The sequence below is a fragment of the Lepidochelys kempii genome, chromosome 1 (assembly GCF_965140265.1).
Source record: "Lepidochelys kempii isolate rLepKem1 chromosome 1, rLepKem1.hap2, whole genome shotgun sequence".
NCBI lineage: Eukaryota > Metazoa > Chordata > Testudines > Cheloniidae > Lepidochelys > Lepidochelys kempii.
This window is the reverse complement of record NC_133256.1, coordinates 50055601-50073349: the sequence shown is the minus strand read 5'-3', so window position 1 is coordinate 50073349 and position 17749 is coordinate 50055601. Positions and strand designations below refer to the sequence as shown.

The following is a 17749-nucleotide window of genomic DNA, read 5'->3' as shown; positions in this document are numbered from 1 at the left end:
ACCAATCCTATTCAACTAATTCATAAATGATCCGGAGAAAGAGGTAAACAGTGAGGTGGCAAAGTTTGCAGACAATACTAAACTGCTCAAGATAGTTAAGTCCAAAGCAGACTGTGAAGAACTTCAAAAAGATCTCAAAACTAAGTGATTGGGCAACAAAATGGCAAATGAGATTTAATGTGGATAAATGTAAAGTAATGCACATTGGAAAAAAATAACCCCAACTATACATACAATATGATGGGGGCTAATTTAGCTACAACTAATCAGGAAAGAGATCTTGGAGTCATTGTGGATAGTTCTCTGAAGACGTCCATGCAGTGTGTAGCGGCAGTCAAAAAAGCAAACAGGATGTTAGGAATCATTAAAAAAGGGACAGAGAATAGAAGGCGAATATCTTATTGCCCTTATGTAAATCCATGGTACGCCCACATCTTGAATACTGTGTACAGGTGTGGTCTCATCTCAAAAAAGGCATACTGGCATTAGAAAAGGTTCAGAGAAGGGAAACTAAAATGATTAGGGATTGGGAACGGGTCCCATATGAGGAGAGATTAAAGAGGCTAGGACTTTTCAGCTTGGAAACGAGGAGACTAAGCGGAGATATGATAGAGGTATATAAAATCATGAGTGGTGTGGAGAAAGTGAATAAGGAAAAGTTATTTACTTGTTTCCATAATATAGGAGATAGGGGCCACCAAATGAAATTAATGGGCAGCAGGTTTAAAACAAATAAAAGGAAGTTCTTCTTCACACAGCGCACAGTCAACCTGTGGAACCCCTTGCCTGAGGAGGTTGTGAAGGCTAGGACTATAACAGGGTTTAAAAGAGAACTGGATAAATTCATGGAGGTTAAGTCCATTAGTGGCTATTAGCCAGGGTGGGTAAGGAATGGTGTCCCTAGCCTCTGTTTGTCAGAGGGTGGAGATGGATGGCAGGAGAGAGATCACTTGATCGTTACCTGTTCACACCCTCTGGAGCACCTGGCATTGGCCACTGTCGGTAGACAGGACACTGGGCTGGATGGACCTTTGGTCTAACCCAGTATAGCCATTCTTATGTTCTTATGGTTTTGTTTTGCATTGTTAAGAGGAACCCTTAAATAGAGAACCTGGCCTTTGTTGTTGCCAATACCACCTGGCAGAAGGGTTACATGATGTAAAATGTGGGTGTGCATTAAAAAATACAAAGCAGCAGGAGCAAGGAAAATCTTCAGTGATAAAGGAAAGCTTTTTTTTTAAAGAAATAATATATAAAAGTTAAGAAACAAAACAACCCAACACATTTAACCAGAAATCCCGTAACTTCATAATTTTGTTAGTATTATCCATTTCCCCTTCTCCCACTTTTTGTGAAACCCACTTGTGTCTGGTCTCATTTGGATGGTTTTTCAGGACAGGAAGTTCCATTCTGTATTTGCACATAGCATAGCACAGTAGGGTTTCTAGGCACTACTATAACTGTAAGAATTATTGTTAAATGGTTTTTTGTTTTATCACTCACCTCTTAATGACACACAGTTAGCTCTCCGAACATGCAAATGATTTTTTTCAAATAAATCTCACCTAATCTAATGCGGATAGTCTTCATGTAACAACACAGGAAATCATTAAATCGGAATGTCGAGTAGCTGTAAAGCTACAGTATATTTTCCAAGGACTCATCTTAATAAACAAAATACAAAATTGCAGTTGACTTTTTTTACTTGATGGCATGCTGAGGCTGTGATTTTGGGTACTTTTTTGTGTTCCTGTAACCAGAAGGTTACCACACTTAAAATTTTTTTTATATATCCAGCCTCAGAAAGGCCTAGCATCTTTTTAAAGGGTTGATAAATGAAGACAACTACCACTAATGTGTACTATATTTTAATAAGGTTTTTGACATGACTCTAGTTTAGATAGATCGGGGTTCTCATAGATCGGGGTTGTACCGGGACCCTCCTTCTGACAATAAAGTTACTACATGATCCCTGGGTGGGGGTGTGTTGGAGCCCGAGCCCCCCCACCCTGGCTGGGGAAAAAGGGAGCTGCAGCCCAAACCCTCTGCCCCAGGTGGGGGCAGAGCTCGGGCTTCAGTTTCAGCCCTGGGTCCCAGCAAGTCTAATGCTGGCCCTGGTGACCCCATTAAAATTGGGTCCTGACCCACAGTTTGAGAACCACTGAGATAGATAATTGCTTGCCAGATATTTCTACAAAGGGAGATGTTAAAGCTATGGATTACTAACTAAACTGAAAATATTAACTATTACAGTTGTGTATTGTTTTTATGCTAAGTGTCAGGTATTGAGAGATGCCAACATGGCCTTGATCAGACCTTCACACCTGAACAGAGGTCCATCAAAATGCATGCTATCTGCTCACAAGGATCCAAATGACAGGACTGCAGCCATAGGCAGATTTTTAAACCATAAGTTTTCTTTCTTCAAACTTTTCTATTTCTTCTTTTTGCTGTTCAGAACAACTTTAGTATTTTCTCTTTATGTGTTGATAATCTACAGGATTAGAAATCAAACTGTGTATCAAGAGTTCTTTCATTCCCTTCAGGGACTGAGAACACAACCTCCAAGATATCCATTTTTATACACACTGATTATAACAGAGAACATTTCTCAAAACTATTATTTATTTCCAGTGACAATGTGGATGTTTTGGTGAAAAGTTCAATGAAATAAAAAACAATCACTGAATTCTTTGCATATTTTATTTTTCTTTTTTGGATTTCCAACTCACACACATCTGGCATATTTTACATCTTTGCAATAAAACATGGTTACAATAGCTTAAGGAATTTATATATCCAAAATATTTCACCATGATCTCAAGATGAAATGAACTGGTCTTCCAGATGTTCAGTATTCTCCCAATTCTAAGCTACAAACTCAAGATATTGCTTACAGACTGGTGATGAATAACTTAATCATTACGTTGATTCCCCATGATTTCAGAATCTTTTAAATACAAACAACAATGAAGAAGGAATTCAGTGCTAAAACTTACTAATACAAGGTGGATAACAAATAAGTAATCACATCAATAAATAATGATATGTTTCTGGTGCAAAGTGCCAATACAAAGAATCCATTATCATTTTAAATAAATGACTGCAAGTGAGTGTAAAGTCTGAGAAAATTACATTCCTGTTACATGCCTCATAGCCCTACCGACACAATATGTACATCTATGACAATACAGTCACCAAATATACAAAGAAGAAACATGAAGTAAAGTGTATATACCCCTGGGTGTGTAATTTGATCAGTACAATGTGTGGAAAATTATTCTGATGGTCATCATTACAGTATTGTAACACATGAAGTGCCTTAGGCTGAGAATGTGACTTCCGGTGAGATTTTCAGAAGAACCTAAAAGAATAACTTATCTTTGCAATAAAAGCTAAGATTGTTAAACAAACCAAGTTATTCAGAGGAAAAATAAGAGAAAAATGTAACTGAGGCTCTCTTCTCTCAGTGGACCGTATGCCAAATGTGATGAATCCAGAAGTATAGCACTCTTGCCGTGTGGGAGTCATTAAGCGCTATAGAGCATTACAAGACTCTTGATGATATAATGAAAATCAGAACCTTTCCACTATGCTCCCTTTCTGACTTGTCTATAAGTTTAAAAGGGAAGAATTTAACTTTCATTGTATAAGTATGGCAAATGATGGCTTCTTATCCAAATGCTTCATGAGCAAAACTCCACTTGGAAGAAAATGAGTTTAGATTTAAAAAGTGAAAAACATATTTTGGTGAAAATGTCAAAATTACTGATTGCACCCAAATTCAACCCTTTAATGCAAGCTGTACCCTTAGACAGATCTCCAGTTTGATTTGCGTGACTACCCCTGTTCCATCAAGACATCAGGTTTAAAGTACATGCAAGTTGTAACTCCACAATAAAATTAAGAAACATTTTTGTTCTTTATACAAGGTTTTACTTTTACAAAAGTATCCCTTCAAAGTTAAGATGTGCATCTGATGTACAAAGTATCAAACATATTTTTTTTTCTCAGCTTGAAAAGAGACTGGAAATGGGATGCATGTTAGATTCACAGACTAAACATTGTAACAACTGGACACAAGGTTCCTCAGAATTTTCAAAAGTCTCTTGTGGCGCATCCTACTACCTTTTCTCAATAAACAAAGATATATGAAATAATTACCAAAACATCTCCTAATTCATATAATTTACATGATACAAGCTTGCTTTTCAGCAGCTGGTGTTCAGTTGTGAAAAAACACACAAAATAAAATGGTTGCTGACTACAATGTACAGCTATTGCTGGGTGTAATGGAATGTACAACGGAGGTCAATGCAGACGTGTTTTTCCACCAGAGATTACGCCTTTCATTGTAGCACTTGTGCTCTCAGCTTTACCTTGGCTTTCAGTTCTTCATTAAGCTTCAGTATCTGTTCTGATGCTCATAATGCCACCGATTAAAATCTATATTAAAAGCTACAATGCTACCAGAAGCCATGCCAGTAATCAGAGTTCTGAAAAAGGTGAAAAGATAGATACTGTACTTGTTACATTTTTTACCCACATAGTAGTCATCTTTTAACTTTCAGAAACTTCAGGTTACGCTGAATATTAAAAATAGTAACAGAACGGGGGCTTCTCTTTGACAGTTACATATAAATGCATATTGTGCTAATTAGGTGTTCTTAAAAAGTTTCATACTGAATATGCTCCTAGTTTCTTTCTTTACCAGAAATAATTATGACGGATTTCTAGTTACAACTGACCCCTTTAATTGTGAGTCTGAGTTTTTCTTATCTGCCTCCTACAACTGGATCTTGGATGTCAACCAATTGCTGATACCAAACAATACAAAATGCATTTTATCAGTCCCCACTTAAATGAGAGTAATCATGTGCTGAAAGTAAGCCTGTGCTTAGGTGCATTGCTGAAATAGGGTTTCAGAACCCAGCATTAGAATCAGAAGATAGACAAATTAGTGTAGTAAATAGAATGTGCTATATTTCCTTATTGTAAACAAGAAGCTATAGAATGCAGTTCAGCACTGTAACATAAAATGGCAGAATTCCAAGAGTAGATAAGCCTTGTTCTGTAAGTTAGTTTTGATTTGGCTGAGACAGAAATCTTGTTTCAGATCATCAAATGATACACAAGTAAACTGAGTAGGTATTTGATGTATGGATATTTTTGGTGCTGCATCAAACAGTGATACATAGTATAAAAATTCTAAAATGTGTAAATAAAGTAAGCTGAAATGAATACTAAAGGATTTTTTAAAAATCCTTCACACTTCCTGAGTGTGAGTTTTGCTGACAAACACCATATTGGCAAATGATGCAAAAACTAAAGCCACTCACAACCCAATATAAATACATCATTAGACTTACATTTTAATCACACTAAAACAGGAGATTCAGAGATCAGGCTCATGCATCCCTGCACTGGCCAGTGATAATACAATACTCACTCAGGCCCCGATCCTGCAAACACTTATGCATATGCAATCAAGCCAGATCCTTAGCAACCATAAATCAGCATATCTCAGACGAAGTCAATGTAATTTTCCTGATTTACACTAAGGGAGAAAATGGTATATGGGACTGGGACTATGTGTCTGCTTAAAGTTAAGCAGATGTATAAGTGCCTATAGGATTAGAGCCTAAACTGTCAATTCAGCTAGATCAACAGGAAATAACAGAGCATAGTTGTATCACATATTTTAAATGAAGTATAACAGTCATTCAACATACTAACATCAAAGAGACAGTATTTAATAGTTTTGTTTAATATTTACCGGGTGATTTTAATTCTAATGCTGCAACTCACCTCTGATCATGAGACAAGTCCATTGCTCTTATGCCAGCATCACAGCCAGGGTAAATATAGAGCTGTTTAAAATCACAAGCCTGCCACACTTCCACTACTCCATTGTCCCCCCCAGTCACCAGGTTCTGTCCATCACTGCTCAGGAGGATGGCCTTGAGAAGAGACAACCAAAACCAGTAACTTTAGTTAATAGTGGGGGAAAGTGACAAACAGCCCCACAAACAGCTCTCACCAATGGAGTGTATGTTTGTGTTTCTGCCCACATTTAAAGGTGAAGAGAAATACTTAAAAATAACAAAACCTGTTTAGGGACCCCAAATCTTCAGTAAGTTACCTGTGTGCCTTTAAAATGACAAATAAATACATTTCACCTGTGACCTACAAAGCTTTTAATTGCCAAGACTTGAGCTCAGCATGCAAAACTTGGGTTTGCCCTGCAGTATTTGATGCCATCACTAACACCTAAGGCGGAGTAGAGACCTGCAATCCTTACACTGCTTCAAGTGCTACTGGTAGAACAGGTCCTGAAGTCACGTAGTTGCTAATAAGTGAAGAAGGAACTAATTTCAAACAATTTTGTGTTAAAGACACATTTCCCGCTGAAATTTAAGTCTAAACTTAAATTCCAGGAATCATCTAGTATCATAAACAATTTGTTCTTATTTATTTTGAAAAAAGCATGAGTTCACTGCTGACTTGATTCAGGGTGGCAGCCGTGTTACTCTGTATCAGTAAAAAGAACCGGAGTACTTTTGGCACCTTAGAGACTAACAAATTTACTTGAGCATAAGCTTTCGTGGGCTAAAACCGACTTCACTGGATGCATGCAATGGAAAATACAGTAGGAAGATATATATATATACACACACACACACACACACAGAGAACATGAAAAAATGGGCGTTATCACTACAAAAGTGATACAAAAAGTGATACAAAAGTTTTTTTTCTCTCCTGCTGATAAGAGCTCACCTTAACTAATCACTCTCATAGTGGGTATGGCAACACCCATTTTTCCATGTTCTCTGTGTGTATATATATATATCTTCCTACTGTATTTTCCACTGCATGCATCTAATGAAGTGGGTTTTAGCTTAAATTTGTTAGTCTCTAAGGTGCCACAAGTACTCCTCATTCTTTTTGCTGACTTGAGGTGGACATAAAAGGGTATCTATTTGAACATTACATTTTCTGAGAACAGCAATTTTATACATGTTATTTTCTCAGGGGTGAAAGTAAGATAAAAGACTTACCAATATGGGGTCCCAGCTCCGGGCCCCCAGAAGGGGCAGGGCTGGGGGTCAGCCTCCCCCAGCCAGCCCTTCCACGCTGCCTGGCCTGCGCCGCCCAGGGCTCCAGCAGCGATTTAAAAGGCCTGGGGCTCCAGCTGCTGCCACGGTAGGGGAGGCGGCAGCCAGGAGCGCAGAGCCCTTTTAAATCGCCAGGCCCCGGGGAAGCTGCCCCTTTTGTGCTCTCCTGTCGGCAGCCCTGCTTGTAGGGTGCCTACCCATCGGTGCTTTAATGTGGGCTGTGTATGGGCTGGTACTGGCGGCCACTTCTTACCAGTACGCTGTGCCAGCCCATACCGGCCCACTTTCACCCTTGTATTTTCTCTAAGTAACATTGCAAACACATTCCATTTATTTTAAAAAAGGAGTGCAGTGTCAAACGGTTGTTTGCGTTTAGATTTACCCTGGTTGAGTCATTGATCTCCATCTGAGCTAAGAGTTTGCCATTAATGCTGAAATTGCTGAACCGTCCTCGCTCATAGTAGATGATGCAGTGGCCTTCACTAGATACTGAAATTAAGCGAGGGTACAAGCAGTTTTCAGTCCCTTCAAGTGCTCTCAGCAAATCTCCAGTAATTGTGTGTACCAGACAAGGACCTTCTGTACATTGAAAACAATAAAATATATTATATAGATGCTTGTTTCACGAACTATATGCAGTTTGCATACAGACAATATGTACAGACATAGGAAGACATAGTCCTTGACCTAAAATATTACAGTCTACTACTGCGACAACAACAACAACGCAGGTGGCAGACGGAGGAAAAGGATACAGCATATCAGCAGAGCGGTATGTTTTTTAATTTACTTTAACTGTTAACTGCTTTCAATTGTGAGTATTTTTAACTTGAAATACTTGAGAAATACTTGGGAAGCTTGAGAAGAGGAATCAGTGAGAAAACATAAGATGGGAGAACTTGAATGTATAAACCTTAGGGGCTGGCGTAACTAAGGGAAGAGACATGGGAGAGACAGCTCAGGAGAGCAGAATTTGATGGTGGGTTTCTGGGACTAACAGTGTAGGCCCCAATTCCTCTTAATCATTCAGGGATGTATTCTTTATTTGATATGTAGGTCTTTAGTTGTCCAGCACCCAGTGCCTCTATAAAGAGCTGCATTACTAAAGCCTTACATTTCCATTAGTGTCTAATGCAGCTGTGGATAGTCTACCAGAGATCTCAGCCATAATAATAGAAGGTAGTTTGCAACAATACAGTTCAAAAGGGTACAGTCCTATTGCATTAAAGTAATATGAAGCTGGCTTATGGGCTAAGAATTAACATCACTGCAAGAAAAGCTTCAGGGTAGGTTCCTAGTTACTGTGCTTTATCTCATGAATTTCTTGACCTAGCCTACCCTTCTTATATAATATGTCATTATTAGAATTAATAATTAGCATTTCCTGTTAGAATCTGCAGAATTCAGAGGTTTCAAAGTCAGCTATGAAAATAAATGTTGAGCTCAAAGTTATCATAAAATGTATGAGTCCAACAAGCTTAACTGTGAATGTATGGGGCAGAGTAATCAACCTGGCCTTTTTGCCCTCAGAAGCAACAACCCTTCTTAGGAATTAGTGGAAGAATAAATTCCTATGAGGAGACATGGATGAAAGAGGCATCATCATGAGGAGAAGAGGAAGAGGGTTGGATCTGTGGGAGAAGCAATATATTGGAATTCCAGGAGGAGGAGATGGGACAGAAAGAGAAATGAGGGAGAAGGGACCATGAAGAGTCAGTAGAATAATGTGGAGAAGAGAAGAAGAAAGATCAGAAGAAGGGAAGTAAGGGAGAACACATAAAATAACAGAGGTGAATAGGAAAGGATAAGAAGAAAAAACACGCTCCTTTTCAAATCAAGAAAAGGAGCTAAATGAGAGAGAGCTGTGCAAAAAAGATTGTAGATGGAAATAAGAAAGCGAGAAAAGAAACAGAGATGAATGGAATGAACCAAATGGAAAGAGTGAAAAATAAAGGAATCCAATAATGAATGGTCAAGCTAAAACACTCAACATTTAGATTGGAATGTTTATTCAATTGAATTACTATAATTCTTTGGCAGACATCTCTACAAGGATGGGGGAAAAGGATGGGATGGCTATTTTGAGAACTTATATTAGTAATTGTTGGGTACTGTGGATTCTACAGACAAATAATTGGAGAAATAGGCAAACAACTGATAATTCAGCAGATGGCTCAAAATTTTCTAGTGGAAGATGGCAAATAACAGTGTCCAGGCTCCTGCTTCTTTGGAGAACTGCCCACTGAAAAAAACAACATTCTACGTGTTGGCATCTGTGCACGGACCCATGCACAATCCAACAGGCTCTACTTCTCTTGCCCAAGAGAATGGGGACAACCCAAATATGCCTAATCTTTATTTAAAATGTGACAGCTAACTTGGGGATAGGGGCATTCCTAGCTGGCTCTCCCCACAATCCTATGTTTCCATCTGATGGTTTTTATCATGATACCATTGTGTACAGTGCTGCTACTGGTGAGTAATGTTTTCTGATATACTAAGTGTGTTTGTGTCTAAGTGTCATAGGTATTGATAGAAAGTATTATGTTCAGAGTAAGCAACTGCTGAGACTATCAGAATTAAAATATTTCTTGGTTGAGGAGACTTAGGATAATTAAATTGCACTTGGCTCAAGGGAACACTGAAAAACACTCACTGAAGGAGACTTTGAAATTTTTAAAACTTAAACTATAAAATGACTTCTGACCTTTAGCACCGCTGATAACAAGTCCCAGCTCTGCACAGACCGATACACAGACAACTTCATGGTCATGACCAGTTAGAACAGCTCTAGGAGCAGGATAATCACCTGTAAGAAAACAACAATAGTAAGAAATTACAAACCAAACATGTTTCAGCAACGAAGGAGGAGTTTTACTGCAATTTGTTTTAATTCAGTAAGCATCAGAGGAAGGTGCAATCTGCATAAACGTCTCATTCTTGGGTTTTCTGTGCGGAACTGCATTTAAACCTTATCAAGGCTTTCATAAAGCAACACTTCAATGCTCACTTGTTCACATAAATATACCTCTCTTATTTAGTAACAGTGGGAGATATGCTGCGTATCCTGCACAGGATGACAATAAGATACTGGAAATCTGTGCTGTGTGTTCTAACTATACTGAAAAGAGACATGCATTCCACAGAACACATGGAGTATGACACTATTAAAGATAAAAGTAACACAGTGATACACATACTTCTAGAAAAAAGAAACTTAGAAAATTATGGTGGTTTTTTGAATCCCTTCATCATTCTGGAATCTACGTATTTCTGAATGCCTATTACTTCAAGATTTAAAATATGGGAAAACAAACAGCTGGACATGTAATTATGAATTTATTTACAGATGTGTGTGTGTGTATGACACAGGTACTTCACGCACTGACAGTCAGCTACACATGTTAAAAAAGAGGTCACTTACCTGTACAGTAACTGGAGTTCTTTGAGATGTTTTGTCTCTGTGGGAGCTACACCTCAGGAAGTGCGAAGATTTTTTGTCAGTAGTGCCCACAAGTTCATGCCTGCCCCCTGCATATTCTCATGCTCCAGTGTGAGGGGATATAGGGATGGGCAGACCCATTGCTGCTCAAGTTTCTTCTCAACCATGAAGCCCAGAAAAAAGAGTCTGCAGCAGAGGGGAAGAGGAGCAGATGAGGAGCACCCATAAGGACAAAACATCTTAAAGAACTCCAGTTACTGAACTGGTTAAGTAATCTCTCTTTCTTCTTCCAGTTGTTGTTCCTATGGGTGCTCCACCTCATAAGCAGAGGAGGCAGATTCAGTAGACCGAAGAACAACTTCGCTACAGGTCACATCCACCCTGGAAGCAGTTACGATAGTGTAGTGCTGGGAAAACGTGTGAACAGATGACCAGGTGGTGGCTGTGCATATGTCCATGATGGGTATATTCTGAAGTAGGGCTCTGGAGGTGGATTGAGCCCTAGTGGAATGAGCAGTCACTTTAAGTGGGGGGTGCATTCCAGAAGCTTCATAAGCTAAAATGCACCCGGAAACCCATTTTTAGTAGAAATGGGCTGTTCCATCATTCTTTCTGTGAAAGAGACAAAGTCTGGGAAAGCTGTGAAAGACTGAGTGCTATCAAGGTAGAAGGCAAGAGCCCTACACACATCCAGGGTATGAAGACAAGGCTCCTTTCTTGAAGAGGGAGGCTTGGGGTAAAATACTGTCAATTGAATGTGCTGACTGATGTGGAATTCTGATGAGACCTTAGGCAGGAAATGAGGATGGGGACATAGAGTCACTTTATCCTAGTAGAAAATTGTGTAAGGAGGGTCAGCCATGAATGCCTCAAGCTTTCTTGGCCTCCTGGCCAAAATTATGGTTATAAGAAATGACTTCTTGAAGGATAAATGAAGGAGTGAACAGCTCCCCACCGGTTCAGAGGTTTTTTTAAGGCACTGAGAACTAGGCTAAGGTCCCAAGGGGAAATAGGCTGTTTGAGGTGAGGAAAAAGGTTAGACAAACTCTTAAGGAATCTAAGAGTGCTAGGGTGTGCAAAAACAGAAACCCCTTGACCTGTCATTGAAAACGGCTGTGGATGAAAGTAATGGCAGCTAGATGTACCTTAATGGAGCTAATTAACAAACCCTGTGTTTTTTAATTCAGCTGGTAATCAAGTATGTTCCCGAGGAGAGACTTGTGAAGGAGACAGAGATTGACTGGCACATCAGGCTTGGAAACGCCTCCACTTTTGCAGGTAGTTTTTCCTCCTGGTGGGTGTTGCTCAGAAGTGCAGTCTTAACTTTCAGAGAACAGTCGAATTCTCTGCCTGTGAATGATTGAGGAGCCAGACCTTGAGGTGCTGTGATAAGAGACTAGGGTGGGTTATGGTGCTTGATTCCTGTGCTAGGAGATCTGCTGTCAGAGGAAGGTGAAGAGGCAAAACAGATGTGGGAACCATGCTTGCCTCAGTCTTGATGGTGCTATGAGGATAGCTAATGATCCTTCTTGTTTTAGAGCTATCAGGATCGATGGAGAGTAAGTGCACCGCAAGGTGTGATGTCAAGGAAGGAGGAGGCTGTCCCCTATCAGGTTGCAACTGTAATCTGCCCTCGAGCAGAAGCATTGGCACTTTGCGTTGGATGCAAAGAGAGCTATCTCTGGGACGCTCCAAAACTAACAAATCGTCTGAAAGACCAAATTGCTGCGTTCCCACTCAGGGTCATGGCAGAAGTATTTTCTCAGGGAGTCTGCCATGCTGTTTTGCAGTCCCATCAGATAAACTGCTGAGATGTTTATGTGCTGGGACATGCACCAGTTCCATAGCCTTATTAACTCTGCACATAGGCACTGGTATCTTGGTCCTCCCTGATGATTTATATAGTACATGGCCACTCTGTTGTCCAACATTATTTTGGCTCAGTGGCCCCTGATGCAAACACATAGCAAACTGCTCTGAGTTTGAGAATGATGATGTGAAGTGACAACCATTAGGGAATCCAATTGCCTTGGGTTGTGAAATCCTGGAGATTTCTAAGGATGGGATTAGGACTGTTAGAGTTACCATCCTGAATTGCTGTGTAAAGATGTACGTGTTCAGAGCCTGAGGTCCAGGACTGGTCTTCAACCTCCTTTTTTTCTTGGGAAACAGGAATGCACTTTTCTTCCTTGGCTGGAAATTATACCTGGAACAGTCAGTCTCTGTAATGTGATTCTTTATGAAATGGGTTTAAAATGCAAAAAAAAAAAAAGTTACAAGTAAAGTATAAACTCACCCTCCACAGCATTAACCTCTCCTATCAAAGGGGAAGGTGTACAAAACTGGCAGATGATCTGGCTTTTCAGCTAGGGAGAGCAGAAAGCTGCGAGAAGCAGAAAGAGACATGTGCTGTGTGTATCTGACCAGGGATTTGCTAGAGATTGAGGTTGAGTTTTGGTGGTTTCTTTGTCTATGTGGCTTTTATATATCCAAGGGTATGATGTGTGGGGTGGAATAATCTGAGGAGATGATGCAACAATCTTATGGATTTTCCAGTCTGTGTTCCCATTCTGTGGGTTCTTCTGTGAAAGGGGACTGTGACAATTTGGGAAATCAGTATATGTACAATTCATGAATTTTGTTTGAGATTATGAACTGTGGCCCAGATTCTCAAAGGTATTTAGGTTCCTAACTTCCACTGATTTCAATGGCTCCTAACTTCTACAGATTGATTTAAATGGAAGTTAGAAGCATAAATATCTTTGACGATCTGGCCTTCTGTATATAGCTGTGTCAGACTGCAAACTCTATTTTGAACTTGGGCTTTGTCTGCCTTCTGTCTTTGTACCTCCAGGTTGGACTGGACTTCTGACTCAGGGCTAACCACAAAAAAAGTCATTATATCTTGATAGTCTTCTATTCCAGTGCAAACAGATTTAGACAAAGAAGGTGGCCTTACCAAGAAAACTGGTCCGCCAAGGTAGATGGTAACTGAGCAACAGACCACCTAGTGGGTGACTTTGATTACCTGACAAGACTGATTATTGGGGTCACCCTCACAGTGGGGACTGGAACTGCATAAAAGGAAGACTCTCACAAGCTGAGAGAGAGAGAAAAGAACAAGTGAGTGCGTCCACGTGCACAACCCAATGATTCAGAGAAGTCAAGTGAAGGAGATGGGATCCTGGACACACTAAAGGACACTGACCAAATCCCAAAGAACACCCAACAGTGGTGAAGAAACTAAATCAGGGAAGGGCATATAGCATATTTATTTCTGGACCTGTATATCTCTTGTGCTCTCTAAAGAAAAGAATAATTGCTTTAGAATTCTTTTAGCAAAGTCTGTCTATTATGTGCTTCAACAATCATATGTCCATGGAGAAATTAAATGTAAACCAGAGTGATCACAAGGATGGAACTCTGCGAAAGGGTGTACTTAAACTACCGGAGAGTCTGAGAGATCAGCACTTGTCCTGGATGCAAGGTCCCACATCTGTCAGGGAGTAACAGACAGAGTCGGTTCCCATGAAGTGTGCCATAGAGCCAAAGACACAGCAGCTGGAGCCTACTAAGATCAAGGAAAGTTTAAAAGCATGCGAGCCCAGTGTGTGGGACCCACACACAGCAGCCAGGTGAGTGTCCTGCAGGTGAAGCTTTCCCAGGGCTCTGATGGGGACAATCTAGGTCCAAGTGTTTATTTGGTTGAACAGTTACTGTGAGTCAGTATTGCCAACTCTTGCAATTTCATCGTGATGCTAGTGATTTCAGGTGTTTTTTACCCGTCTCTTGAAAACATGATGAAAGGATGCCAACTCATGAATTTTCGTTATTCATGAGGGCCACCATCTCCTATTACTGTCAATGTGGCTAAAGCCAGCAAGATGTCCACCATTTCCCAATAATTTATGTGGGAGTCCAGCTGCCTTTAATAAAGTTGGCTGCTACTTCCTACTACAGTATTTGCAATGAAATTGAAGCCATGCCCACATGGCTTCCATGCTATGATTCAGGGGGCTAGACAGGACACAGACTGTGAGGAGTGCAGAGACACTATGGAAGGTAGATGAGGAGAGTGAGGGAGAGCAAGGCCCAGGGGGAGCAGAAGGGAGGCTGAGGATGTGGGAGGCAGGAGGGACACTGAGGAAGGAGCGGGGCAGAAGGAAGGCTGAGGATGTGGGAGACTGAAGAAGGAGCGGGGCAGAAGGGAGGCTGAGGAGGAAGGCTGGGGATGTGGGAGGCAGGAGGGTGACTGAGGAAGGAGCAGGGCAGAAGGGAGGCTGAGGATGTGGGAGGCAGGAGGGAGACTGAGGCAGGTACAGATGACAGTGGTGGGGTAAGAGATGGACAGGACAGAATGGCAGTTCCCCAAGTCCAGGGGTAGTGGTAAGTAAAGGGAGTACCCTCCGAGCAGCCAGGGTAGGCCATCTAGAACAGACTGTGAGTCACAGGATTTTGGCATCTGCAAGAGGAGCTCTTGCAATGATATAAGAAGCAGCTCTGATCCCACAATTTCTCCTCTACTTGGGATCCAGGTAGAGATGAAGCCCCAGGGAGCAGTGAGGCAGGGAAGTGAAGGAAGTGCTACTGGGTCTGGGGAAAGGGATAAGCCCTGGAGAGCAGCAAGACAGGGGATCGAGGGAGTCAAGACAGCAACAGGAAGTGTATGGCAGTTCCCCTGTCTTAGAGATGAGGAGAGGGTAAGTGGAGTCTCCATCTGAAGAACCAGGGAGAGGTGTGCAGTTTGTGTGCATTAAAGGTTGACTTTCAACATGAAATTATCACACACACAGAGCCAGAAGAGCAGAAGAAAGTTAAAAAGCCAAAAGACAGACTAAAAATATGGCTTGGTGATGTTTTTAGACTGTTTTATGATTTGTGGGGCCAATCTCATGGGTTTTTGGGGATCCAGCTCATGGTTTTTGATCTCTTGATCAAATTATTATAAAGTATTAAAGATAAGATAAATTACACAGTGTCATTAGACTATGAGCAAACTAATAAATGATTAAGTTAAATGATCTCATGTGCTTTTAAATCCTGAAAGAAAAGCAGAACATAATTTGTAACAAGATTTCTTCCTCATACTTTGCCAAAGACAACAGTATACTATCTGTAACATGTTATTCTGGAATAGCAAAACACAAGAACGTATTGAAGCTGCAAACATTTAATTTTAAATCAGCAAAGACAGAGTTAATGTAGAAAAACAAACATTTTTATAATTAAACTGGATGTTAACTATGATCCTTTTGATATGCAAACATTAAAGCCTATACAGACTGATGGTGTTCCTTACTACAGATTTTTAAAAATCCTATTTTTGAATATACTTCATAAATCTGTAAAATGTAGTCACAGAATTTGATTATTTGGAGTAACAGTTAAATGGTTACAAAACTTACATTATTTCCCCTTAGTGCTCAAAGAAAGAAAATAAAATTATAGTCAGTGATATTTTTCTACTGGGAAAACCGCAGCATGGGGAAGAGAACCTCACCCACATTACACTTCATCACAAAGAACAGATGTCATGAACCTCAGCAATCATTCAAAATCTAGAAAAATATTCCGTCACTGTCACATCACAACTGATAGATGCAGCTAGAGGTTAAAGGCTATGGCACAGAGGGAGCTGTAGGTGAAACTACCTCACTATGAATTGAAACACCATCACTATAAGCTCAGAGTAATTTTCCCAATATGGCACCTCTGCAAAAAAATCATTACAGGGTAAACAAAGAGAAAATGCACATAAGACTTAGTCCTTTCTTCAGGCAACTGAGTTCTTCAGCAAGGTTTAAAATAAAAGATCTTCTGATCTCTGTGACAAAAATGCAATGCATAATGCATCTGTAAAGCTCTTCTGTGGAAGATGCCATGCTTTTATAATACAAAAAGAAATATGAACAATGTCATTATTTGTTCTGATGCACTGGATTTTCTTGCCATTAAAATACCACTTAGAGGAAGTAACATATACTTATTGCTATGGGGAAATGTCTCCTAGGCTTCTTTTGGAAAAAAAGGCCTGATTTAGACATAGGGTCAAATTCTGTTCCCATTTCATCCCAGACTTTGATGGGAACAAGAACAGGCCTATAATTGAGCTATAGATGTTGAATTCAATAAATACGTGTATGATACAGAAGCATCTTAACACTGACGCCTTTAGAAAAAAAAACACATAAAATAAACGCATCAGAGGTGCTTTGTTTTGGATGTTGATACAAATAATCATCTTTAGTTTTTATAGTCATAAAACATGCACACATTTTGTCAAAATTGCCAGGCTACATCTGAAAATAATGCAGCTATCGAGTTAGGGAAAGTTGCCCAATTACAATGAGTTGATGTTTTACGAAGAAAGATTATTGATAGTATTAAGTTCAAGACAAGCTTCACAGTATCTTATCTTGGCAGAACTGTTCCATTATTTGTTCAGAAACATGAATATTGTGGAGCTTTAGACACCCACAAAAATCACAATAGGCAATGGACTGTGAATCTTGCATAGATGGAAGAAAGCTAAAAAGAGGAATGTAGTGTGCTCCAATACAGAGGGCCCAGGTCTCGGAGTCAGGACAGTTGACTTCTGATCCCAGCTGTGCCACTAACTTGATAAGTGAATTTGGGCAAATCACTGTATTGACCCCATCTTTAAAATGAGAGGTAGTGATACCCTGCTTTGAGATCTATTGATGCAATATTATATAAATGCTAAGTACTTTTTATTGCATTACTTCCGATGTGTGAGATGGAGCACTGAAATTAGTGTCTTATCTCAACATGAGAGCCCCAAAAGGGCTCACTTCCCATAGAATATAGGACAATGGTGGAGGCATATTTTGGTCACCAGGCAAATAGGTGAAGGTAGGGCAAATAGCTTCATGCCAACTTTCTTTGGATTGACACAGTGGAACACTGAATGGACCTGATTTACAATGAGATTCTGAAACCTAGTGCCTGTTATAGCCACATTTTGGATGAACACAAGAAAAAGCCAAGTTCAAAAACTGGGATTTAAATTGCACTAACACGTAATGGTTTAAATAAACATCTACATATGCAAGCAGACAATACTGTGACAAAGTTCCTCCTCTGCCTTGGTGGCTCCTGTGCTTTTTGGTGGTTCACGGCAGCCCTCAGTTTGGCCGCTTCTGCTAGAGGCTCAAACCTGCTGTTCACT

The 17749-nt window shown here is 40.1% G+C and overlaps 1 protein-coding gene across 6 annotated transcripts in view; it reads right to left on the bottom strand.

The window, feature by feature from the left end:
• Positions 1-2689: 2689 nt before the first annotated feature.
• The window catches only part of NBEA (neurobeachin), an 848387-nt gene continuing 833327 nt past the window's right edge, over positions 2690-17749 (bottom strand). For all 6 annotated transcript variants that reach the window (XM_073341812.1, XM_073341823.1, XM_073341834.1 and 3 more), the window contains 4 exons: positions 9826-9927; positions 7501-7697; positions 5809-5960; positions 2690-4496 (listed from right to left, as the gene is read on the bottom strand). In XM_073341812.1, coding sequence (XP_073197913.1) covers positions 4406-4496; positions 5809-5960; positions 7501-7697; positions 9826-9927 — 542 coding nt within the window. In that variant the 3' untranslated portion in view covers positions 2690-4405. The remainder of the gene's footprint in view (positions 4497-5808; positions 5961-7500; positions 7698-9825; positions 9928-17749) is intronic.